This window comes from Lepidochelys kempii, chromosome 12 (genome assembly GCF_965140265.1).
Source record: "Lepidochelys kempii isolate rLepKem1 chromosome 12, rLepKem1.hap2, whole genome shotgun sequence".
Classification (NCBI taxonomy): domain Eukaryota; kingdom Metazoa; phylum Chordata; order Testudines; family Cheloniidae; genus Lepidochelys; species Lepidochelys kempii.
Window position 1 is genome coordinate 39,357,244 of NC_133267.1, and position 24,860 is coordinate 39,382,103.

At 46.6% G+C, this 24,860-nt stretch overlaps 1 protein-coding gene across 6 annotated transcripts in view; it reads left to right on the forward strand.

Annotated features, from left to right (window-relative positions):
- The window catches only part of ACSF3 (acyl-CoA synthetase family member 3), a 110,172-nt gene that overhangs the window by 16,204 nt on the left and 69,108 nt on the right, over window positions 1-24,860 (forward strand). For all 6 annotated transcript variants that reach the window (XM_073308226.1, XM_073308229.1, XM_073308231.1 and 3 more), the window contains exons 4-6: window positions 5,381-5,535; window positions 6,436-6,581; window positions 18,236-18,348. In XM_073308226.1, the coding sequence (XP_073164327.1) occupies window positions 5,381-5,535; window positions 6,436-6,581; window positions 18,236-18,348 (414 nt within the window). The remainder of the gene's footprint in view (window positions 1-5,380; window positions 5,536-6,435; window positions 6,582-18,235; window positions 18,349-24,860) is intronic.

Here is a 24,860-nt window from a genome sequence, read left to right on the forward strand (position 1 = left end):
TAAAATGAGGGATTGTCAATATCCTGTCCACCCAAAATTGATGTGGTGACGGTGACATATGGGATAACGGCGAGGGAGAGATTGATTACACTGCTCTAAACCGGAGGGGGTCGGAGGATGCCATATGCTGGGAGAGCAGAGCTGGGCAGCTTACAAGGCTCTCTAGATCCCAGGAGTGATTGATAGCCTCAGGTGATGAGGCTTTTCAGATCCATCCTCCTCAACTGTTGTGTTGTTGGTTTTTTTGACTGAGTAGGCAGCGGTGGATCCTACAGACCAGACATCTCTGTGGTTGGGAATGGGGCATCAAGACCAAGTTCGGAGGACATAGGACCCAGCAGCTTCTGAGAGGGAAGCAGGACCTGGGATCTATAATAAGCCTTTGCTGTGATTGAGAGTGTAAAGACGGCTGCTGTAGATGAACAGGAACTGAGCTCTTTCATCATAAGTAACACCGTAAGAGTTTGTTAACCAAGTCTGAAGAGGAGCAGTGGCACCTGGATTTTCCTGCAGTGACCTTCAAAGAGCACCTCACTCCTGCGACATGCTCCTTGGAATAAGGGAGTAGAGGAAGGGGAGGACACAATATAAAATATCCAGGTGCAAAGCATGGGGGTGGCAGCAGTTACCTGAGCCCGGGAAGTAGGAGACATGGGGTTGTGACACCCCAGTTAGGCATGTGTTTCTTCTTTCCCATGGCCCCCACCCCGTCACTCCCCTTTCCATCTGTGGCCTGCCGGAAGAAGGAAAATACACTTTCTTGCCCCTGCTGCCCTTCCCAGCACTGTAGCCATCGCTTCTGGTTCTCAACGTTTCCCCAAGGCCAGGGAGCCAATCGGCCCCTCTTCACTGCTCATTGCTTGAACTGGGCTTGCGCACTTGCCAGTGCAACTCCCTGGCCTGGGCACATCTGTAGAGTTTGGTAGTTTTCTGTCCTTCTCAAAGACGTGGAGCAGCTGCAGAGGAGCCTCTGCCCAAGACTCGGTAGTGTTGGAATGGAGCATTTCCCCACGCGGGGTGTGAATCACTGCATCTGCTCCATGGATTTGGTCTCCTCCCAGTCCACTTTCCCCTGATGCTTTTCAGGTGCTATTGCCCCGACTCCTGTAACAGCAGAAGGAAGGAGGTCCCTTTAGATTAGGTTCTACTGTATCTGGTGGATTTCTAACCTGTGCATTTATAACTCATCCTGCTAAGCACTCTCTGGGACGGGAAGACGCTCCCTTTAGTTCAGTGGGGCTGAGGCCTTTGTTAAATGTGTCATGCTATATTAACAATAACAACATGGTTTGTATTTTTTTAAAGGCCTGATTGTTCTGAGGCAGTGAAGTGAGAGCTGGGGGTGGGTGGGTGGTGGTTCAGTGAAGGAAAAAGTAGTGAAATTGAGCCAGAGAGCAGGACTGAGGGGAAAGCAGCCGAGCAGCATTGGCATCCAGGGTGACAGCATAAAGGAGAATCACTTGTTCCCCTTCAATCAATTCACACTTTTGTTCCCCACTGCATGCACCTCTTTGCAGCTGAGCATACCAAGGGAGGGAGGGGAGAGGAGGCCCGTATTGTCAGGAGCTGTTAAGAAATACATTTATCAACAACAGGGCAAAATCCAGAAAGGAGGGAAGGAGCCTGCTGTCCCCAAAGCCGAGCTGGCAACAGCCTTTTATTTATTGATGGGGTTGTTCCGTTCCCGTGTTGGGGAATGCTCAGCAAGGGGAATGAGTGGCAGTGTGGGGGGAAGTTAGCCAAATTTAAATATTTATGCCTCTCCTCCACCACTTCTAAATGGCCCCAGATGGAGATGTTCGGCCAGTCCAAGAGCCGTTCGAGTCATTCACACATCGCCATAGCAAGCTCCTTGAATATGACCCAGTTTGTAGTTTCCAAGTATTAGTAGGACGGGTGACGGAAGACTTTTTGTCCTTTTTTTTTGCATGTTTCTTTGGGAGGGATGCAGTTAGTGAAAGCTTCCTCTGCTGGCTCCCAAACTGAGCCGTCTGTCCAGTTAGACTGTGGCTGCATCTTATTAGAAGTCTTGGATGGAATATTTTTCAAACCAATGGAATGTCAGGATATACAGGAGGTGCATGTTCCTGTGATGTCGTCAGAGGTTAATTTCCAGTGAGGGTTACGTCTTATTTAAAATTGAAAAGGGCCCATTTCGCAAAGCTAAGAACAATTGAGCCAAGTCAGTTGAGATAGAGAATTGAAACAGAAAAATGTGAATAATTGGGAATTGTTTAAGAACACTTTACTAGATGCTCAAAAAGCCACACTCCCACAGCTGAGAAAGAAGGCCACAGTGGTTAAAAATCAACCTGGCTTAGTAGAGAAGTGAAAGCAGCTATAAAAATAATATATTTACAAATAAATAGAAGAAAGGGGATGTTGATAGTAATTAATTAAATCAGAAGCTAGAAATTGTAGAAAATGGATAAAGGAAGCAAAAGGACACAAGAAAAGATCTATGGACAGCAGAGTTAAGGATGTAAGACATTTTTAAAGTATATGTGGAAATGGTAGAATTGTCAATAATGCAGAAAAAGCAGAACAGTTCAATAAATATTTCTATTCTGTATTTGGGAAAAAGCTGGATGATGAAGTCATATAATATGATGGAATACTTTACATTCCAGTAACACAGGAGAATGCTAAAGAGCAGCTTCTAAAGCTAGACACTTTTAAATCAGCAGATCTGGATAACTTGCATCCAGGAGTGTTAAAAGAGCTGACCGAGGAGCCCTCTGAACTGTTAATGTTGATTTTTCATTAAGTCTTGGAACTCTGGGGAAGTTCCAGAAGACTGGAAGAAAGGTAATGTGCCAATATTTTTAAAGGGTAAGCCAGATGACCCAGGTAATTATAGACCTGTCAGTCTGACATCAATCCCGGGCAAAATAATGGAATGGCTGATAAGGGGCTTGATTAATAAAGAATTAAAAGAGGATGCTATAATTAATGCCAATCAAGATGCATTTATAGAAAATAGATCCTGTCAAATTAACTTGATATCTTTTATGATGAGATTACAAGTTTGGTTGATAAAGGTAATGTGACTAATATACTTAGACTTCTGTAAGGCATTTGAGTTGGTATTGCACAATATTTTGATTAAGAAACTAGAATGATACAAAATCAACATGGTACACAGTAAATGCATTAAAAACTGGCTAACTGATAGGTCTCAAAATGTAATTGTAAATGGAAAAGCCTAATTGAGCACCTGTGTTCCTAGTGGTGTCTGCTGGGATCGGTTCTTGACCCTATGCTATTTCATATTTTTTATCAATGACCTGGAAGAAAACACAATTTGCAGATGATGCAGAGATTTGTGGAGTGATAAATAATGAAGAGGACAGGTCACTGATACAGAGTGCTCCAGATCACTTGATAAGCTGGATGCAAGTAAACTATGTGTGTTTCACTACGCCAGGGGTTCTCAAACTTGATTGCATCGCGACCCCCTTCTGACAACAAAAATTACTACATGACCCCAGAAGCGGGGACCGAAGCCTGAGCCTGGGCAAGCCCCGCCATCCTGGGTGAGGAGGCCAAAGCCAAAGCTCAAGGGCTTCAGCCCCAGGTGGGGGGGCCTGTCATCTGAGCCCCACCACCCAGGGCTGAAGCCAAAACCAGAGCCCTGCCACGCCAGGCTAAAGCCCTCGAGCTGAAGCTTTAGCCCCCATTAGCAAGTGTAATGCCAACTCTAGCAACCCCATTAGAATAAGATTGGAACCCACTTTGGGGTCCCGACCCACAGTTTGAGAACCACTGCAATATGCTAAACGTAAGGTCATACATCTAGGAACAAAGAATCTAGGCCATACTTGCAGGATGGGTGACTTTGTTCTGGGAAGCAGTGACTCTGAACAGGACTTGGAAGTCATGGTGGATAGTCAGCTGAACATGAGACGGTACAATGCTGTGGCCAAAAGGGCTAACGTGATCCTCGGATGCGTAAACTGGGGAATCTTGACTAAGGTTAGGGAGGTTGTATTATCTCTGTCTTTGGCACTGGTGCAGCCACTAATGGAATCCTATCTTGAGTTCTGGTGTCCACAGTTCAAGAAGGATGTTGATAAGTTGGAGAGGGTTCAGATAGCACCAAGAATGGTTAAAGGATTGGAAAACCTGCCTTAGAGTGAAAGACTCAAGGAGCTCAATCTATTTAGCTTTAGAGAAGGTGAATGGGTGACTTGATCACAGTCTATAAATACCTACATGGAAAATAGAAACTTGGTAATAAAGGTCTCTTCAGTCTAGCAAACAAAGATATAACGCAGTGGTTCTCAAACTTTTGTACTGGTGACCCCTTTCACACAGCAAGCCTGGAGACAAAGCAGGGTTTGGGATGGAGGCTGACAGCTCGTGAACCCCCACACAATAACCTCACGACCCCCTGAGGAGTCCCGACCCCCAGTTTGAGAACCCCTGATATAACAAGATTCATTGGCCGGAAGGTAAAACTAGACAAATTCAACTTACAACAACTTACTAAGAGATGTGCTGGATTCTCCATCACTTACCATGTTAAAATCAAGACTGGATTTGGCCTTCTGGTCTTGGAATCTTATAAACTTATAAACATTCCAGTGAACTTATAAACATTCCAGCGAAGTAGATCTCCCGTCTCCCTCCCCCGAAATATACACATTGCAAGAGTTTCTCTCTGTGATTTGAGTACTTTGGCTCAGACCCTTGTGTATTGTAGTGGTCAATATGCTGTTTCTTCCCTTTAAGAAGTGAGAAGATCTCTGAGCTTTGAAAGGCTGGTGACTTCATATAGCACTGTCAAGGGCTGTATTTCCTAGAGGAATGGATGGACTCTGCCATACATGTTTATTTTCATGTACATGTTAACATCCATATCTTAACAGTTCTAAAAGGTGCTGGCTATTAGAAGGTACGGTTTCTACACATCATCCCACATTGACTGATTGGGAGAGTGAAAGCAATGGAGGGATTCACCGCCAAGATTACCCTGGTGCTTCTGAGAATTGATTGATGGTGTGGGGGTCAGGATGGAGGTTTTTTTGGACATCATTGCACAGTAGATTGGGTTCAAGATGGCAGGGATGCAGGGGGTTCATCGTTTTCGTAAGTATTAGGCATGGGTTAGAGATAAGATCTCTAACTATGGGTTAGAGATAGGAAACCACACTGGATAGACTCGTATTCTGATTCGACAAGTCACTTTCCCCTCCCTCTGCCTCAGTTTCCCTTTACATAATACTAAAGAATGCTGACATAGCTATTTGGAGGGTTTGTAGAGTACTTGCCTGTGAGCCTTCTCCCAAAGGTGGTATGGAAGAGCCAGCGGTGGCAGTGACATGAAGGCTATTCTCCACAGTTTGTATTTAGGTGTCTTTTCTTTTTTCCTTTCCAGGTTTGGGAGAAGTTCTTAAACCCCAGAGCTCCACGGATCAACGTCTTCATGGCAGTCCCCACTATTTACTCCAGGCTGATGGAACATTATGAAGAACATTTCTCTCAGCCTCATGTCCAGGATTTTGTACGTGCCACGTGTCAGGATAATTTCAGGTAGCTGAAAGATGCCTGTCTTCACAGCCTAAGAGGCTTACAGACAAGACCTAGAGAGTACATCCTCTACCATAGATATGCTCACGCTGTCCCAACCTTCCTGGGCTGGAGAAGGCTCACTAACACTGGAAAATGTTATGAGGGCAGGGTGTAAAGAAGGCTGGGTGCAGGTGATGGAGGAATGGAGAAGTTTGAGCCGTGTGCAGAGCATCTTGAGGGTAGCTCCAGCAGTGAGCACAGTGGATTATAGGATGTCATTCCTGTAGTGCTTCCAGGTTCTCTAGGACTCTGTCGAGTTGTGGCACCAGGTTCTGCTTCAGTCCAATGACCAGGCCAATGGCAGGCTGTTCTTGCTTATTAAAAACCATCCGTCACGTACAGGCTCACAGTCCTGGCTCCAAAGCACAGACGTATAGGCAGTTATGTTCAGGCAGAGTGCCTGATTAAAGGCTGGCCCTGCTGGATTCTTTTCTAAACTTCGCCACTCTGCAAAGCTGGGCAAATCACTTCACTTCTCTGTGCTTTAATTTCTCACCCTGAAAAGTGAGAACGATGATACCTTGCAAGAGTGATTATATGTGGGGTCATTTTAATCCTCTAGTCTGACCTCCTGCATAATACAGGCCAGAGAACCTCACCCAATAATTTCCACATCAAGACCATACATTCTCTTTGAGCTAGAGGGTATCTTTTTAGAAACACATCCAGTCTTGACTTAGACTGCAAGTGATGGAGGAGCTGCCGTGTCTGTGCTGTGTGATGTAACTTTCTGATACTGCTGAATGATCTGAGATTCCCCAAGGCACTACAGATGGGCAAAGGCTTCTTGTACTACAGAAGTAATTCTCTAGAGTAAAGAATATACTGGTGATCCTCACCACGTGGCATTTCCTTGCACAGGTTAATGGTTTCAGGATCAGCAGCCCTTCCTGTGCCAGTCCTGGAGAGGTGGAAGAACATCACCGGACACACACTTCTGGAGAGGTACGGGATGACGGAGATCGGAATGGCACTTTCTAACCCCTTGCACGGAGTTCGTGTCCCAGGTATAAATCTTCTAAGGTGGAGAGGGTTGTGAGACCTTTGTGCCAACCTATATTTTATTGTTGTTAAATGCGTTTTGTTGTTCTACTCGGAGAATGTGTGTCTACATCCAGATTTCTCTCAAGTCAGGATTGGGTTAGGCGGGAAGCTGCTGGTCAGGACTGGGGGCATTGGCAAAGCTGTGGGGGAAGGAGGGGTCAAGGAGTAGGATGAGGGGAGTGCTGCTGGTCAGGATTCAGGGGCATTCAGAGAACTGTGGTGACCCATAATTCTTAATGGGGGGGCACAGTTTAAAGGTTTGGGGGGCCCATGCGTCAACCCTGGGTGCAGGAACCTTCCTGTCCCAGCTCCTTGGCCCAGGACAGCCAATCCCACTAGCTTCTGGGCGGCTGGGGCTGCAGGAGTGGGGCGCACATGTCCATGGGCCGGCCCCCGTCCCTGGGCAGGGAACTCAAAGTTTCTCCCTGGAGTTCTCTGGCCCTCGCAGACATGTCAGCAGGAGGAGGGGTGCAGGCAGTGCCCCTAACTCAGCACAAGGAACCTGCTCCTGATGTCTTCCCTAGTGACCCTGTGCCAGGTCCAGGGCTGGTGCGCTCTCCCTGCCCTGGCAAGGTAACCTTCTGCGCGGGCCACTGCTGCCACCCCAGCCAGGCTCTTGCAGGCAGTCGCTGCGCTGCATAGAGGCAGCAACCTGGAGCGGCCATCCTCACCTGGCAGGAGAAGTGGCTCTGTCCTACTGCCTCCACTCCCCACTCGGGCCTGGCTACCGGGGAGAGGGGCCAGGCAAGCTGGAAATGTGCCACGGGTGGGGTGCAGCATGAGAAGGACAGTGCCTTCAACACTTACAGAAATTGGGGGTGGAGCCTGTGTGCCCCCCCCCCCATGTCACCTCTGGCTGTGTAGGGACCCAGAGCTAGGATGAGGGATGCTGCCTGTCAGGACTGAAGGGCCTGGGCATAGCTGGGGAAACAGGGTTAGGATGTGGAATGCTGCCCGTGGTGATTGAGGAGTCTGGGTAGAACCATGGGAGTAGCCGCTGTGATATCAGGCAGGAGGCACTGGCCTCCGGAGCTGTGTGTGGAAAGCTGAAGTGTGCATCTGAACCCCAGTTTGTCATAAAGAAATAAAAATGCCTACAACCCAGGCCTGACTTCACTCCACTGTGGCAGAGCATTTTTACTGAAGGGTTCCTGGTAACACGTTTTTACCAGCTATTTTAGGGCTTTCCAGTGATAAAGGTAAATGCACTTGTATGATAAAGAAAGAGGGTAAATCTTAGTAAGAGCCTCTCTTTATAGTCCACAAGGGACATGCTGTACAGCAGTTGCCTAATGGTGTCTGAGAAAGAGGGGCCAGCCCCTGTCTGTCTGCAGGGATTTTCCAGCTCCTCTTAGAGCTGCTGGAAGCAGGCAAACCAAGTTCCAGCATAGACCCTCCTGCCGGTTGTCTCTGTTTTTCACACGCTTGCCTCCACAGAAGTGACACTGCTGGCTAGGTTGAGTCTATATCCGTCTCCTCTGGCACAGCACTTCCTTGTTCCCAAAGGCTCTGTGCTTCTTCACTGCAGCACAGCAAAAGGATGGCGTTCTCTGTGGCTTGCCTTTTGCTTCAGCTCCTGGCTAATACTTTTCTGCCTTCCCAAGAGAAGGGCTGGCACTTGGACCTTCTCTATGAAAGGTTAACATGTAATACATGGGCAAGCAAGAAGCCTTGTGTTCAGCTGAGAATCAGGCCTGCTGGAGAGACTGGTGAGACGTATCCTTTGCATCAGTGATGGAGGGCTCTCTGAGCCTGCTTCCCTTTTAACTGAAGGGCCTAGCCACCCTTAGTTCTAAGGGCATCATCTGACCTTCCTCCACCTCTTCCTGATGAGGAGAGGAGAGGCATGCTGCATCTAGGTGGAATTTATTTATTTAGAATTGATCTGTTGCAGATTCACTGGTTTTTAACAGAATCTGCTTACTGCTTTTTGTTTTGATTCAATGAGGAGCAGTCACAGACTGGCCCAGGCTCTTCAGAGCCTCCAGCACAACCTGAAGTCTTCAATGGAAAAGATGGATCAGTCCACCAGCTCCACTTCTGCGGCGAGTCACAGGGATGGGCCTGTCCCCCAGTCTGTGATTCCTTGGAAGTTTTATTCATGTCTGGTATCTCAGTTAGGTTCTCCCCCAGCTAGCAAAGTGAACAACGCTGGGTACTTGAGACAGGATGTCTGTTCACTATTATTTTTGTGCAGGTGTATTGCTCCTTTACAACCTAATACCTCCATTTCTGTGAATGTACGGAGGGTGGAGAGCAATTTTAGAGGTCACCACGTGGGAGGCTGCTTGTGGAAGTAGTTCTGATCTGTCCCTCCCGCACTGTTGGTTTTATGTGTAAGGTTCAGCACAAGCAGCTGCGTCTTGTGGACAAGGGTTGTCTTGCTGCTTTTCCTTTCTGAGTCTGTTCTGACCCTACAAGTCAGGTCTCATTTGTCCTGGATTGAGAATGTGCTGTCACTGCATCTTCATTGAGAAAAAGAACCATTTCTCACCTGTGAGCATGAATTTGTGGAGTAACTATATCACTAAACCAGGTCCGCCCCCTTCTGGGCAGATAAGTGACAGCCTTCGCAATGTAGCCGAGGGGCTCAGAGTGCCATTGCATTCATTCTAAGGACAAGTAGCCCAGCTGACCTCTTTCTGAATGGCCTTGGTGCCTATTGAGGGTTACAAATGTGGCCCACCCATACATAGCCAAAATTTGCTTTCTGATGCATCTTCCTCCCCCTGCCTTTGCTCCACGCAGCTTTTGCATCTTTGTGATGTTTCCTCTTTGGCTTTCTTGTTACTGTTGTAGTTTTCGATACTTAAGAAGGAGACTGAGCTAAACTGCCAAATAAATAAAGGTAAAATTTGCTTTCTTCCATTGTTGTATGCAGAGTGGTAGCCATCTCAGACCCAGGTTATTAGAGAGACAAGGTGGGTGAGGGAATATCTTTTACTGGACCAACTTCAGTTGGTGAGAGAGACAAGCTTGGGTCAGAACCCAGCCTCCCCTCTGCTGAGCAGCACAGCCACCAAGAAAACCTCACTCCAGGGCTCAGCTTCTCAGCACTGACTCCCTGTTGAGTACTGTCTCAATTGCAGGGTGTTGGTTTCTATCTTCAAAGTTGTCCATGGCACCCAAGTTACCTGAGGGGACTGAACACCTTGCCAGGTGTTGTCATGACTCCCCCACGACAGCTCAATTCCACTGGAGGGAGCTTCATGTGTACAGGAGATGAAGCTTTTTCGGACTCTGGCTGATGAACCTGGAAATCACTCAGGATCAGAACAAAATGCAAATGCACTTCTCCAATCTTGCTGGCCCCCAATAACACACTCAGACATCATCCCCCTCCTACACCAAATCTTGTCCCTGCTGACAAAAGGACAGAGCAAGTATGAGAATTATTTTGTCGCGGGCACACTTTGTAATTTTGTGAGGTGCCTGGATACCACAATGACGGGTGCAGTATAAACACTAAGACTTAGTGTGCACAACAGAGTTGGGTCAGTGGAAGGCAGCTTAGGTCGACCTAACTATGTAAGTGTACACACTACAGCCTTGCTCCTGTCGATGTAAGTGCCCTATCAACACCAACATGATAACTCCACTTCCACTAGAGGAGCTGTGAAATTGACAAGACAGCCAGGCTGTCACCCTGGGGCAGGTGCGGGGCTCCAGGTAGAACCGGGCTGCTCCAGGCTCCTACCCGGGCTGTTGCTCGGGCTCCCCTCTCCCCACCAGGCTGCTCCCCGGGCTCCCCATGGGGAGCCTGGCTGCACCAAAGCTCCCTGCTCCCCACCAGGAGCCTGGGCAGCAGCAACAAGACACCTGGCTGCATCCAGGCTCCCTGCTGGGAGTCCAGCAACTGCCCGGACTCTGGGCAAAGAGCTCCCAGTAGGGAGCTGCGTGCAGAGCTGGGAGCCTGGGCTCTCTGCTCCCTCCACACTGCCCCTTTTCAGTCAGCGAAAGTGCTCCCCGTGAGGACGTGCACCACCAACCGAAGGAGGGTAGTGTGGACATGCACCACCGCAGCAATTACTGTGGTGGCTGCAAGTCGACCTACTACATTTATAGTGTAGACATACCTTAGGATGGTGCAGGGAGAAAGATGATTTCATTGCCTTCATTTTCAGTAGGAAAAGTGAGAATAACCACCAGAACGAGAGAGAAGTTTTCCAAGGGATAAAGGTGAAAAAGAAGTGAGAGTGAGGGTGCTTCCGGAACAGACAAAAGAGAATAATTAGAACTGGAGACAGTCTCTACGACTGGATTGCTGACACTAGAATAAACCAAACCTATGGGCAAATGAGAGTACCCCTAGCAGAGACAATAGCAAGGCCTGGAGAAGTCCTAGTAACGGATCACACACGCATGCACACACACATCTCCATATATAAAGGGAACAGGGCAGAAATAGACAACTACAGACCTGCCAGTCTAACCTCTGTGTTGGAAAATACTGTAGAGGGAAAAGTAAGGGATGACTTGGACAGGAATGGGTTACATTGGTCTGCATTTACAAAAGGGAGATTCTGATAAACAGGTTTGATTAATTTATTTCAGGAACTGCCAATTGAAAAGCAGGTGGGTGAAGCAGAAAGCTAATTTACTTGTGCTTTGAAAAGGTTTTTGATCCAGTATCCCATTAGAGGCTAATGTCTAAGGGTATCCAGGTACAGTACAATACTGAGGGTGAAATTTTCAACAGGATAAATAGGTTAATGGGTTGGTAACAAAGAAGTGGGGGTTCTTTGGGACAGTTCCTATGGCGAAGGGGTATTAAAAGAGGGAGTTCTGAAAGGATTAGTGGTGAGCTCATACCTGTTCATGCTCACCCTTGACCTCTGGAAGGGGATGTGCTGCAAGGTGGGCAAAACTTTAGAGAACACAGACCTGGGAGGGCCGGCCAGTCCTTAAAGGGAGAGAGACTGGATTCTGTGAGACCTAAAAACAATAGAGGCAACAGTGGCTTTGGAACTGATGTAGTGTAATATATCCAAGTGCTATGTTACGCTAGTAAGGGTTGAATATATCCAAGTGCTATGTTACGCTAGTAAGGGTTGAAAGGAGGAGATCACACTGGTACTGCACAAAAGGCTGCAGAGACCAGGCATGGAGGGTCTGACACTATCAGGGCATCATATTACAGGGAGAAGGTTGAAGGACTGGGAAAGGTACAGAACAGAGCAGCCAGGAGGATCAAGGGACTTGGGTTATAATAACTATTCCAGAGGATAAAAAACTCAGAAAGCACCAGCCATTCAGGGAGTTCAGGGAAACTTCCTTATACAGAGAGTAATGGATCTGCACAACAGACTCCCAAAGAAACTGCATCTGTGAAAATGTTAAAAAAGGGTTTAGATGAGCAAAAGCATTACCTGGGACAAAAGCTAGACAGAGGCTGACAGCCCTCAGTGTACTGCTGTCTGGTGCTATTACTATCTTTATTAAAAAATTAGCAATGTATCACTCTGCTAAACAGGGGAAATCACATGGCAAACTCCTCTGAAAACTGAAGAGATTCCAGGACAGCAGCCTTCGGGGCCTTGCCTTGCTTATCCTTGCCTTTTCTCCCCTGGCATTTCTCTCTGTCGCAGCCACCAGGGCTGTCCCACTGATGGTAGTAAGGGTGGCAGCACTGGCATAAGCAAGGAATTGGCAGCTCACCAGTGTTTTGGCCACCATGTCCATGGACTCTCTGGCTATACTGAGAGCTGAAGTCACCCGCCAACACAGCAAATATGAGGGCAGTGGGGAAGTGTTAAAAGGCTACAACCCTAGATGTTTTGACTCTGTGAGTGGCAGATCTGTGCTCCTCTGAAAAGCCCACATTCCATTTGACCATACTGAGATATCTGTGTTAAAAGTAACCCTTCCCTACACACACACATGCAGACACACAAGGAAGTCCAGAACCCGTTAGATTTAGAGAAGGAGCAAGAACAAAATGCTTCATTATTTGCTGTTTCCATAAGCTCCTGCCTCAGAGGTGACCTGGCCCCGAGCCCTCCCGTCTTGATATAGCTGGTGTCTGAGGGGTTGAGAGCTCTAAAAGCCACTCTCTTGGGAACTCTGTCATGCCACCTGGAACATCCCTGACAGCATGGCCTCAAGGGCGGGTTTGCTCACCAGCCGAAGCATAGCTCTGAAGGTGCAGGGGAGAGAGGGGGGAGTCTGAATTTTCAAAAGGAGAAAAGATGAAAGATTTGAAAGATAACTGTTTGCTTGTATATGGTTAAAACCCTGTTTAAAATGCCTCTGTTTTCACCAGCTCTCATTCTAATCCCCCTGGTGCTGTTACTGTGAAGGGAAATGAATAATTCATGGACAGAGAATGCCTCACTGGGCCTAATCACCACTTTAATTGGAGGTTTAGATCAGAGGCGGCTAATAGCTCCTACAGCGGGGACTCCATGTATTGTTGACAGTGAGATCGCTGAGTGCCTTATCGTTGGCCTGTTTCAATTCTCCCAGGACGCCACCACACATACCAACAGCAAGGTCCCCAGATACCGAAGGACGTAGACCACAAGGCCAATTAAATTTATCTGGGAAGAGCTGACAACTTTTTTAAACAGAGGAGAACTGGTGAAAGAATAATAGGGTCACTCTCCTTTCTGACTGCAGCCTGTCTGATGCCGACTGAGCTGACATTCTGTGGGCATGTTGCCAGCATTTCTTAACATGCATGAGCAGATGAATTGGGGGGTATTGAGGGGGAAGGTGCAGGGGTTTCTCCCCAGTTGTAGCCCTGAATTCTGACCAGTACTAAAAGGAAGCCAGTGCTGGTTTTTACTCACCATCTTCTTGTAATCTAATCCTGATCTCCCCTGACTCAAATAGGGAATTACTTCTGATTTACACAGCAGTGAGATCAGAATCCGTGTGATCTTTATTTTAAAATGCCACATGGGCCTGAGAAGCTCAAGTCATTGTCTTTGCATGAAGACTTTAATTATAATGTGTTCATGTTGCTGCTATTAACATTGTCAGCATTTTCCAGCATTTATGGACCATTTTCAAAGGTTTGTCATTTTTGCTTAACACCAAAAAGACACTTTCTGGATGGAGTGTGATAAACCAGCTTCCAAGCTACTGTGGGCTTGTTTTACATATTAATTTTATTTTAGCTGTATAGGAAATAAATTGATGGAGCTATTTATTAGTGTAATGTGAGCAGAAACCTCCTTCTCCCCCAATATGAAATCACTGCTATGCTCAAGGAAGATCACATAAGAACATCCATACTGGGTCAGCCAAAGGTCCATCTAGCCCAGTATCCTGTCTTCTGACAGTGGCCAATGCCAGGTGCCCCAGAGGGAATGAACAGAACAGGTAATCATCAACTGATCAATCCCCCGTCGCCCATTCCTAGCTTCTGACAGTAAGAGGCTAGGGATACCATCCCTGCCCATCCTGGCTAATAGCCATTGTTGGACCTATCCTCCATGAATTTACCTAGTTCCTTGTTGAACCCTGTTATAGTCTTGGCCTTCACAGCATTCGCTGGCAAAGAGTTCCACAAGTTGACTGTGCGTTGTGTGAAAAAATACTTCCTTTTGTTTGTTTTAAACCTGCTGCCTATTAATTTCATTTGGTGGCCTCTAGTTCTCGTGTTATGAGAAGGAGTAAATAACACTTCCTTATTTACTTTCTCCACCCAAGTCATGATTTTATAGACCTTTATCATATCCCCCCTTAGTCATCTCATTTCCAAGCTGAAAAGTCCCAGTCTTATTAATCGCTCCTCATACGGAAGCTGTTCCATACCCCCAATCATTTTTGTTGCCCTTTTCTGAACCTTTTCCAAGTCCAATATACCTTTGTTGAGATGGGGCGACCACATCTGCATGCAATATTCAAGATGTGGCTGCACCATGGATTTATATAGAGGCAATATGATATTTTCCGTCTTATTATCTATCCCTTCCTTAATGATTCCCAACATTCTGTTTGCTTTTTTGACTGCTGCTGCACATTGAGTGGATGTTTTCAGAGAACTATCCACAACCACCCATATGAAAACAAGGCTGAGAGCACATGGCGTGATTGTGAATTGTGCACAGCCTTGTAAGGGAAGAACAGCAATTCTTTGTTCTTTTTTTTAATTAGAGTTGGAGAGATCAATATTAAAATCACAGCGGGACTAGCTGCCTCTTGGAACTGATTGTAGGATCCTTTCACCACTAGGGTCACCAGTTCAAATCCAGAGCAATAATGGCAAAAAGTCCTTACCATCTGATGGCTGTGTGGTGGCCTGTGTGGAATGAGTTGCATCCCAGACCAGTTCCTAGTGGGCAATGCAAACACCATCATCATAGTTGATGTAAGGAATAGGGGGAGAAGGATAGTAGCTAAGGGTATAATTTTCAAAAGTGTCTCCGGGACTTTGGCGTCAAAGTTCCATTCTCAGAAAAAGCCAGTGAGACTTTTCCCTAAGTATTCAACATTCATAGATGCATAGAGAGTAAAGCAAGAAGAGACCATTCCATCATCAAGTCTGACCTCCTGTATATCACAAGCCGTTTCGCCCAGTTACACCTGTATTGAGCCTAATAACTTGTTTGTCTTCCAGAAAGCCATCCAATCTTTATTTGAAGACCTTACGAGATGGAGAATCCACCACTTTCGTTGTTCATTTGTGCCAATGATTGATCACTCTCACTGTTAAAAATTTCTAATTATAGTTTATGTGACTTTAGCTTTCAACTATTGGTTCTTATTCTGCCTTTCTCTGCTCGGTTAAGGAGCCCTTTAGTACCTCATATTTTCTCCCCAAGAAGGGGAGGAAGAAAAAGGTAGTGGGACATAGGCTCCTAAATCATGTAAGTGTTTTTGAAAATTTTGTCCCATGTACTCAGAGCATACCCCAACAGGCTACAATGTGTCTGGCTTTTCACGTATTTGCGATATTTTAAGTGACTTATGACATGACCTTGAGTGCTCCCAAAATTCACCAGGAGAAGTCTACCTGTTCAAAATATATTAATGCCAGTAGGTAGCACCATCTCCAATGGAATGGGATAAGTGCTTAGGTCAATCAGTCTCTTTTTGTATTCTGGTGTAATTCATGGTCTCTGACCAGATGAGATGGAATACATTTCCTCAGCCTGGCAGGCCTTTTGGGGCTGTTACGAAAACAGTTCAAACCACACATCTAATAATAATTGGGTGTATATAGTAGATGACATTTATACTGTGAGAAACTTTAAAGCCTGTATCCCACTTGCAACAGGAACCCATCCCTTACCTGTCATGTAGTTTTCTGTTTGTTTCTTGCCAGATTTGCTAATTGTTAGGGTAGTTTTGTTGCAATAAAATCTCTCTTCCTCATAGCCCATCTGCTCTTAGTTGATCCTGCGGGGAAGTCATAAATCTAGACACATCATATCCGTGTCCATGGTAACTGACTGATGTGACAAACACAAGATTGTGATGTCACAAATACAAGATCACTGGAGGTTAAACAGAAAGAGAGGGTCAGCAGTGAGGAAGAAGCCCCATGGACCCAAATGCTGAATTACAGATGATAATGGGGGGAGTCAGAAAATGACCCCTCAGATAGAAGTGTTCCTACCCCCCAACTGTTTGCTGCAGTGTGAAATTCCCGTTCTAATATCGTCTGACATAACAGCAGCACTTGGACTGTACTGTTACAATGCTGGTGGCTGCAGATGACTTGACCGCCCTCGCTGCCATCAGTGAAGCTGGCACTGGTGGTAGCAATGAGGACAAACATTGGGGAGAAAAGGCGAGGCGGAGCGTTAAGTAAACATTGCATCATTTTTATCCCCAGAGGTGAAAATCATTATCCCCATTCCCCAGGTGAGACAATTGAATAAAGTGAAGCACGAAGGGATGAAATGTTTTACCCAGGGCCCCAGAGAGAGACATTGTCAGAGCTTGTGATTAAAACTAGCGAGCCTGGCTTCCTGCCCTGTGCTCCAGTCCCTCTGCCTCTCAGCTCTAAAGACCATTTGAGAATGCTGGAGCCAGTTGATTAGTTGTCGGTGATGTCAACCCAATTCCCAGCAAATATGTGTCTCATTCTGTGTCATTTTTACATCTAATTGCATTTCCTAACCACAGTAAAATACACCAGGCCAAGTGTTTCAAGGAAATTACTGCCCTTGTCAGCCTGGTGCCCTGGTAACACCACCTGTTGTGTGCTGTGATCACCCATGGAATGCCCTCCATGTTCTGTTTGCTTTCATCTGACTCGCCCTGGGGAATGGGTGACTGTGTACTGGGTCAGGGTTCAGGATCACCTGCTGGATCACCGATGTTTTCTGCATGGAACTCTTCTCTCTCGGCACGTGAAGCTGCTTGCCACTGAACCTGGCTTAGAAAAATAATCACTTTCCACTGCCAGTTTCTCAGATATTCAGACAAATAACTCCTCAACACTGCTGTCCCCTCTCTCTGCCAGACAGAGAAAGCAGCCTTGCTAGCTGGAAAGCTTGGCGTGGAATTTGCTAATTGTGACACTGAGCATTGGACTGGAACTCCAGAGCAGCTTTATAAAGCACCAGTTGGATGCCTTTAAAACTCTGGCTCCCTAGTTAGTGTCTGTAGAACTGTTTATCCCATTAAATGTTCAGTGAAGTGTAATGTCATGAATTTCTACACAGACATGTCTCGTGCTCCCCACCCGCAGAGCACTCGCAGCTGACCTCTCCTTCGTCGCCCATTTTGCTTTAGACTTCAGCATTCACTGTTGTATAAATCGCAGGAGTTGAAGGTACAAAGTATCAAAGCGAGGATAGCCTTCTACCAGCGTGTGCTTATGAGATGCACAGTCAAGCCCTTTGTGTAATCAGAAACAGCACCTACAACCTCTGGCTGTGCCACTATGAACCAAGGCCACCACTGAATGAGCTTGCCGGTGCCTTGGGGTTAGAGAGTTCTGCAGCAAAGCTGCCCTTGTTTCTCTCTGAGGGTTAGCCAAGAAGGACATTTAGTGAACTGGATAGTTAGGATCCTGCTGTCTGCAGTTTTTGGAGGAACTTGGTCCCTGGACCATAGGCAGTCGTTCCTGACACTGTCAGATTTCCCCGGCTTTGAAAACTGAAACCTGTAGAATAATGATGTGTTTTGAACTGTGCTTTTCTCCTTTCGTGTTTTATATGCAGCGTATTGATGCAATATAAAACTGAGATAATCCCTGGCAGTTCTTACATCTCTGTGCCATTGCCTTCCCTGTCAAGTCCGGGTGGTAAGAAGCTGAGAGCAGCTGTAACAATCACTGTGCTCTTTCTTTTCACATGTATGCTTGTTTTCCTTTATAAACACAGCTTCATTACTGAGCTATGAAGCTGTGCCGACATTTGGTCTGACCTCAGAGAGTGACTGGAAGGGACCTACTCCGATATGGAGACGTGTTCACTTTTTTAGGCATTTCTTACAGTGCCTCCTTCAGTGAACGACTGAATAACATAGCAGAAGGTTTTGCAAGCATGTGTGGGATGCATGTTTGCTTCACCTCGTGTGAGCGCTGTCTCCATAGAGGGTAACCTCCTGTTCTGTGGCTGCACAGTGCCACCCTGCAGAGCTCAGCTGCAGAAGAGCAGTCCCTTTCTTCCATGTATCACCCAACTCTCTCTCTCCCCCTTGTTTCCTTTCCCAGGATCTGTGGGGACCCCGCTGCCAGGGGTGGAAGTGCGCATTGCCACGAAGAGTTTGAAAAGGGAAGGTCCTTCCTACACCATCCACGCTCAAGGAGATGAACATGACACAAAGGTAGCATGCAGCTATGCTGTCTGCTTCTGTCTCTTGTATCTGCCTCTCTGTGACAATCTGCTAGGGTTCCCAGAGCTGAGTCACTGTGTTACCTCTCCCAGCCTCAGCAAGTGGGAGCTTTGCTGCTGCTAAGCTGGGAGAATCAGCTCCCTGACACACCAGCCTGTCGCCCTGCCAGCAAACTGTTAGGACTCCATCAGTCCAAATCTTGCCTAGCAGTAATAATTAGTGAACCCCGATTCCCGAGTTCCTCAGAGTTGTATATTTGCAGTGCTCAGTCCCTCTCGCTATAGCACTCCCAAAACTATCAAGTTTGCTACTCCTTTAAAGAGAGAGTACGCAGCCCCTTATTTATCAACTCGTTCTGATCTGCCTGGTGTAAACACATTTTAGTCACATATTTCCAGCACATCTGTAAAATTCTGTGTGGGTTAACCATGCATAAATCATGCAAGAATATTAGTGATCAGTGAGTTATTCGTTTTCCAGTGATATATTACATGTCCTTTTTGGGTAAAGATCATGACAACAGTGTGACACTGGCATTGGGGTGCTCTTCGGGTCCTGCTGTCAGTGAAAATTATGAAAACACTTCTCCCCTTCCCCAGAGACCCAGAAAGAGGAAGACACTCTTGCTATTCCTAGTGACTTACTGATATTAGTTATTCTCGTCTCTTTATTGTATGCTATATTATGATGTGGTCACTGGAGTTTTTGAAGAATAGGTTAGACAAATACCTGTTAGGGATGGTCTAGCTAATACTTAGTCCTGCCTCATTGCAGGAGACTGGAAAGATGATCTCTCGTGGTCCCTTCCAGTCCTACATTTCTAAGATTCTGTGATTATTCTGTGTGTGGCACTTTACAGACCAAACAAGTAACTGTCCTGGCCCTAAGGAGCTTGCAGGGTATAGACTATATGTGGGTTTGGAGCAGCAGGCAGAGTGCAACTTAGACACAACACCTTCCTCCTCTTTTCCACCTCCCCAATTGCCTGGGTGCCCTTCACCTGGCTGCCCTTTTGTGCCCTCATTGTAGGTGCGATTCATGTCACTTACTGTAGATCGATAACCACGTGATCTGCAGGCTCACTCAAGTAAATAGATGTGTATGTGAGAGGAATTACACCAGGAACCACTTATGTGTGGGTGCAAAAAAGGGAGGCCAGTCTTTGAAAGCTGGTCCTAGACGAAGGAAAGATAGAGTTACTGGACTCATTCGTAAACCAGGTTAGTTTCTCCTGTAGCCATGTAGATGCCAGGGGTTCTAGCGGAGTTCCTGATGCGCACAGGAAATACTTGCTTACACTGCGCATGTAACTACCGGTGACAAGCTCAAAGAAAACTTCTTAACTCTGTCTCCTGTAAATCAGGATTGAGGTGGTGGGTTGGAACCGAGGTGCATCTGTACAGTGAGGCCAGAACTGGAACAGCAGTGAGGGAGATGCATAACTGGCTTGAAATCCATGGGAAGAGCTGTGTGTGGGGAGGTCAGATGGCATCTACCCTCAGTGTGCCATGCTGCAGCCAGCACTATGTGACTCATCTTCATTTGTATAAAAAATCCCTAGATTAACTAAAAGAGGTTTAAAAAATGTGAAGGCTTCTCAGGGCATTCTGGGACCGGATGGAGTTATGGAGCCCATCTGTTAGCAAAACCAGCATGATCTGGGCGGGAAAGGGACTTGCCATGAGTCTAGCTGTAATTACTGGTTACATCTTTTGGCCTGAGCGTTAAATGACCTTGTTTTGCTGAGAGATGGGCAGCGTAGAGAGGACTCTTAAAATGACCCTGTGGGCAGTTTAACAGATGAGAAGCTGTGTCCCGTTTTTGTCATGTCATTGCTAGAGAGAGCCCGGAAATACTGTTTGCTTTCTTATGTCTGACTCCTCGTCTTACAGTTACATGTCGGCCCCTTTTCACTTGCACTGGGTGGGGACATGAAATGTAAACCATTTGTCCCAGTACAATTTTAATAATGAGCCCTTTATACTATTCACCCTGAAGGATCCCAGTGCTCTTTACGAATTAGATCTAGAATATAAGACTCCTTTGCCCATTACAGAAATCAGTCACCTCTGGGGTGAGATGTGGTCACTGTTTTTAACATACAGGTGAACAAAATATGTGTGGTTTTTGTTTGATTTTAGCAAAATTCTGGACCAAAGCTAGGCTGGCTGTGCGCCCGGGCTATCCGCTAGTCCCTGTGGGGCCACTGGATCTGGTTTTATTTAAAGGGGAAGCAGAGGAGAATGGGAGTCCAGACTTCATGTAGCTAAACCTTGGTCGTCCAAGCCTGGTTCACGTCCCCCTGTGGTTTCAGGGAAGTGAGGCTTTGTACTACTGGTATAGTTCTGAGCTGGCTAGGTTTACATACCAGGGGCCATCATTTACCCCTTTGCACCTGCCTGTCACCTCCTCCCAGTTAGCCACTAGGCATTTCCCTCATTCGGTACCACATACTATATATCCTACCAACCAAACTCAGCCCCGATGTAAGCGGTTGCAGTATATATTGAAGTCTAAATGCTCATTTGCAGTCACTGGGAGCTGCACTTGCTTACCCCAGCTCTGAAATTGGCCCTGAGCCTCTAGTTGATGCCTGGCTAGAGGCTGACTTTCCATCAAAGTCTCCCTAGGGCCTTTTGAATGTTCTGCTGAGTTTGCAAGATGTCTGACTCCGAACGTACAGGGAGACAGAGATGTTTGCCTCTGGGTATTGTCCTGATCATTCTTCTAGTGTGAGTCCAAACAGCTGTCCCCATCTCTCACGCACTGCCCCTTTGCCCAGACTTTCAATCTGTTTTTTCCGTAGCCTGGCTGGAAGTTTCTGAGTACTGGAAGGGAGACTGTCCCATCTGCTTATGCCTGTCCTTTGAGCAGCCCCTGTGCTAATGGGCCTGAACTAAGAGATGGCTTTGTTTGTTGATACTGGTATTTCCAGTCTGTCCCATTTTTAACAAACTATTTCCAATGGCAAAGTGCAGCAGCGTACTACTGTAGTTGTCAGGAAGTGACCAAGATGGGAAGTACGGGTGCTGCTTTGAATGCATATCTCCATAGATAAACTCACTGAGGTGCCAGGAGTTTAATGTCGTTATTACGTGGAAGCAGCCAGGCTGAGCAGCATGACTTTATAGTCCACGGCTGTGCTGTCCGCCAGGTGCTAGTCACCTGATGAGCTCAGAGGCTCTCACTATGCACCTGTTCTGCTGGAAACAGCAGTGGCTTTGGCAGAGACCAAGAGAAAGTGTGTGTATGTCCTAAATTAACAATATAATTTAACTCCTGCCTGCCTGCAGTGACACACTGAAAGCCTCAACTAATGCTTGTTCCTGGGCTGACGTGATGGAGCTTGTGTGCTGGGTGCACATTTGTTTAATCATGTATATCACCAGAAAGTATTTCAGTGAAACATGCTTAAAGTAGAAAAGTCGCAGATCCCCGCCCCTCCCCCCTGACTGAATCGAAGGGAAACACGCTCAGCTTTGTTTATACGCGATGAAAAGAGGGATCTGGTTAGCTGATGAGGCTTCCCGACTGCCATGTCTCTCTCCCAGAGATCAGGACTCTGACTCAGAGGCCGAGACTCCTGGGTTCCAACCCTGGTTCTGCCATCTCGGCAAGTCACTCAACTTCTTTGTGCCTTAGGTCCCCCCTTTTGTGAAAGGGGGAAAAAATATTTACTTCCCTCCCTCACTGGAGGGTTAAGAGCCATAATTAACAGGTGCTGAGGACTTTGAGATCCATGTACTTAAGCCAAAAAGAAAAGGAAGTCAGGCAAGGGCAAAGTAATGAAAAAAGGCAGATAGGTAAGAGTTAAAGAACAATAAACATGGCAATCAGATACGGGTTGAAGAATGAAGCCCACACAACGTAGGAAAGGAGGTTGCTTCCCATCCGTCTCCATTTATTTATGTATTTGATTTTGATTGATAAATCCATCCGTAAGCTCCCATCCTAGCTCTGGGCACTGCTAGATGTTTTGATATTGAAAAACATTTGGTCATATGGAAAATGACCAAATGTCATATAACGGCCTGCTCATCCCACTCTAGGAAATAAACACTTAAAGCAGCTATAACAGTGTAATAAACGCTTGCAGATTCTCTGCTTCGATTCAGGGCAAGGACCTCTCCTATATAGAAAACAAAGTGCTCTTCGGTGGTACTATACAAATAGTAATGATGCTGCTATAGAAATGTAACTCCTGGCCATTGTAGGGACATCAGGCTGTGCTGGGAGACGTGTCCCTTATGTACATTGTACACTACATTGGAGAGCATGCAGAGGGTTAAGGATGAGTTTGGTGGAGTCAGCAGGGCTGGCAGTGACTGACTGTGGGGTGTGCTAATGAGAAGCTGCAATGGTTAGGCCCACAATGATCCTCGGATTCTCTGTTTCCCTGTGAGAAGGTGATCCTTCTGATTGGGGGTAGGCTTGCTATCGGGGCTGTCCGCGAGGCAGTCACACTTCAGCTGTGCCGTATGCATAACCAGAACCATTCCGTCCTCACTCTTTTCCACAAGCAGCAAAAAGAGGCTGCATGTGCCAAGTAAATTATTCTTTTCTTAGCTGTACAAAGTGTTACAAGGTCATTGCCTTGTCCTGCTTGTGTTCGGCCATCTCATCCTCAGGAAGCAAGACGACAGACTTTCTTTGAGCCATTTGTTCCAGATACCATGCATAGCTGGCCTCATTAAATGCGAGGGAGGTTGTGTTGTTTTCTGTTAAATATTCACCCTTCAGACACCTTTGTGCTTCTGGCTGAAGGGAAGGACGCAAACAGAACTTAGAGACGTCTCTCAAAGATGAAATACTATCTCGTCCACCACAGATGGTATAGAGGGAAGGCTATGCGGTGTGTGTTAGTGTTGGAGGGTGGGGGAACATTTCCACTTTGCAGTCTGGTAACTGTGTAATATTGCAGCAAGGGGACTGATGTAATTTGCAAAGTTGGTTTCTGGCATGCCCTGAAGATCAATAATCTACTTAGCTGAAATTTTGCTGCATCTCTTTGTTCCTTCTTTTTTTTTTTTCCCCCTTTCCCTTCATTAGAGTGTTGGATTCCATTCATACATACAGCTCCATCAATAGGATTTCTTTGTAACCCCAGTGATTATCTCTAGTCCTCTCTGCTCTGAGCAGGAAGAGTCTGAGAAGAGCAGTTCAGGGTTGGGATTGTTGCTGGTTGACTCTTTGTATCACTTCCCTGCCAATGCCGGCTGTTTATCGTTGCACGCCACCTAGATTTCCCTCTCGGAATCAACTCCCCAGCTCTTGGTTTCTTCATCGCTGTTGGCCCAGGGCTGTTCACACAGTGCTCCCAGAATGTTGCTGGAGAGCCAAGGCACCACATTACATCTCTGTCCTGGACATGGTGCTGAAGAGTGAAGTGGTACCTCGGATGGCAAAGGCCAAAATAACAGGTTTTGCTTTGATAGTTTTCATTTCTCCCCATATTAAATGCTCAGCAAATGTGGCTCAGCTCATTAACCTGGCGACCCCAGTGAATGAGTCACCAAAGCCCCCCTGAAGTGCTGGGGTGTGATGGGAATGCAAAGGTAAAGAAGATTTCCGGCAGGCGTACTCTGAGAGGAACCTAGGTGCTTCAGGCAGTGCTGGTTCAGTAGGTGGAGCTTTCCCTCTGAGGTGGTCCTGAACAGGGACCCAGCAGGGTGCTGGGGTGCAGTGTGAAACAAGCAAATAAGGTCCTGACTCCTTTTAGTATTTAGCACCCTTAGGCACTTCTGTGAACAAGGTATATAAACCCAGGTGTCATGGCTAAGTCTGGCTCCCTGAATGTCTTCTGCACTTCTGATTTGACACTGTATTCTTCGCTTCCTCTCCTAAGCAGTTGTGTAGTATTGTAAATGTTGTTAAACTGCTGCCACATACCATCTGAGAAGTGGCCTCATTTCAGTGATTGGTAAAGCGTTCCCTAGACATCCCTCGCCAGGAGCTGTGAGGGTTCATGTTTCTTTGAGATCCTCGGAGGAGAGTTGTGGGGCTTAGAGTTGTAGACTTGCCGGTTCTGATTATTAGAATGGATCGGTTTCTGGTCCTTTGTGACAGCAGCCGCTCTGAACCTGTTGCTGCTCTAGACAAGCTAGGCCATCACCACCATCATAGCCATGGCCACTTGCACAAGAAGGAGTCACTGAATGATTATCTGCCCATTGTGCCTGTGGGGTTGAGTCAGGCCTGGGCTAGACACATGTGCAGTGCTAATTCAATGCTCAGTTTAACCAGAGAGGTGAAGAGGAAGAGGATGTCTATCCTGACCTTCTAACCCCCCACTAATGCTTCCTCTTTTGACTTGGGTGCTTCTATCCTACTTTTCTTTGGTCCTGCATCTGTGACCTTTGCTCACCCAAGGGCTTTGGCTTCCCCTGTGGCATGGGTACTGCATGCAGGAAAGGGTTACTTTTTTCCACCATTGAATATTTCAGTTTGCTTTGTTCTGTGCAATGCATATTTCATACACTGTAGCTTCCCAGCTGGCACAAGCC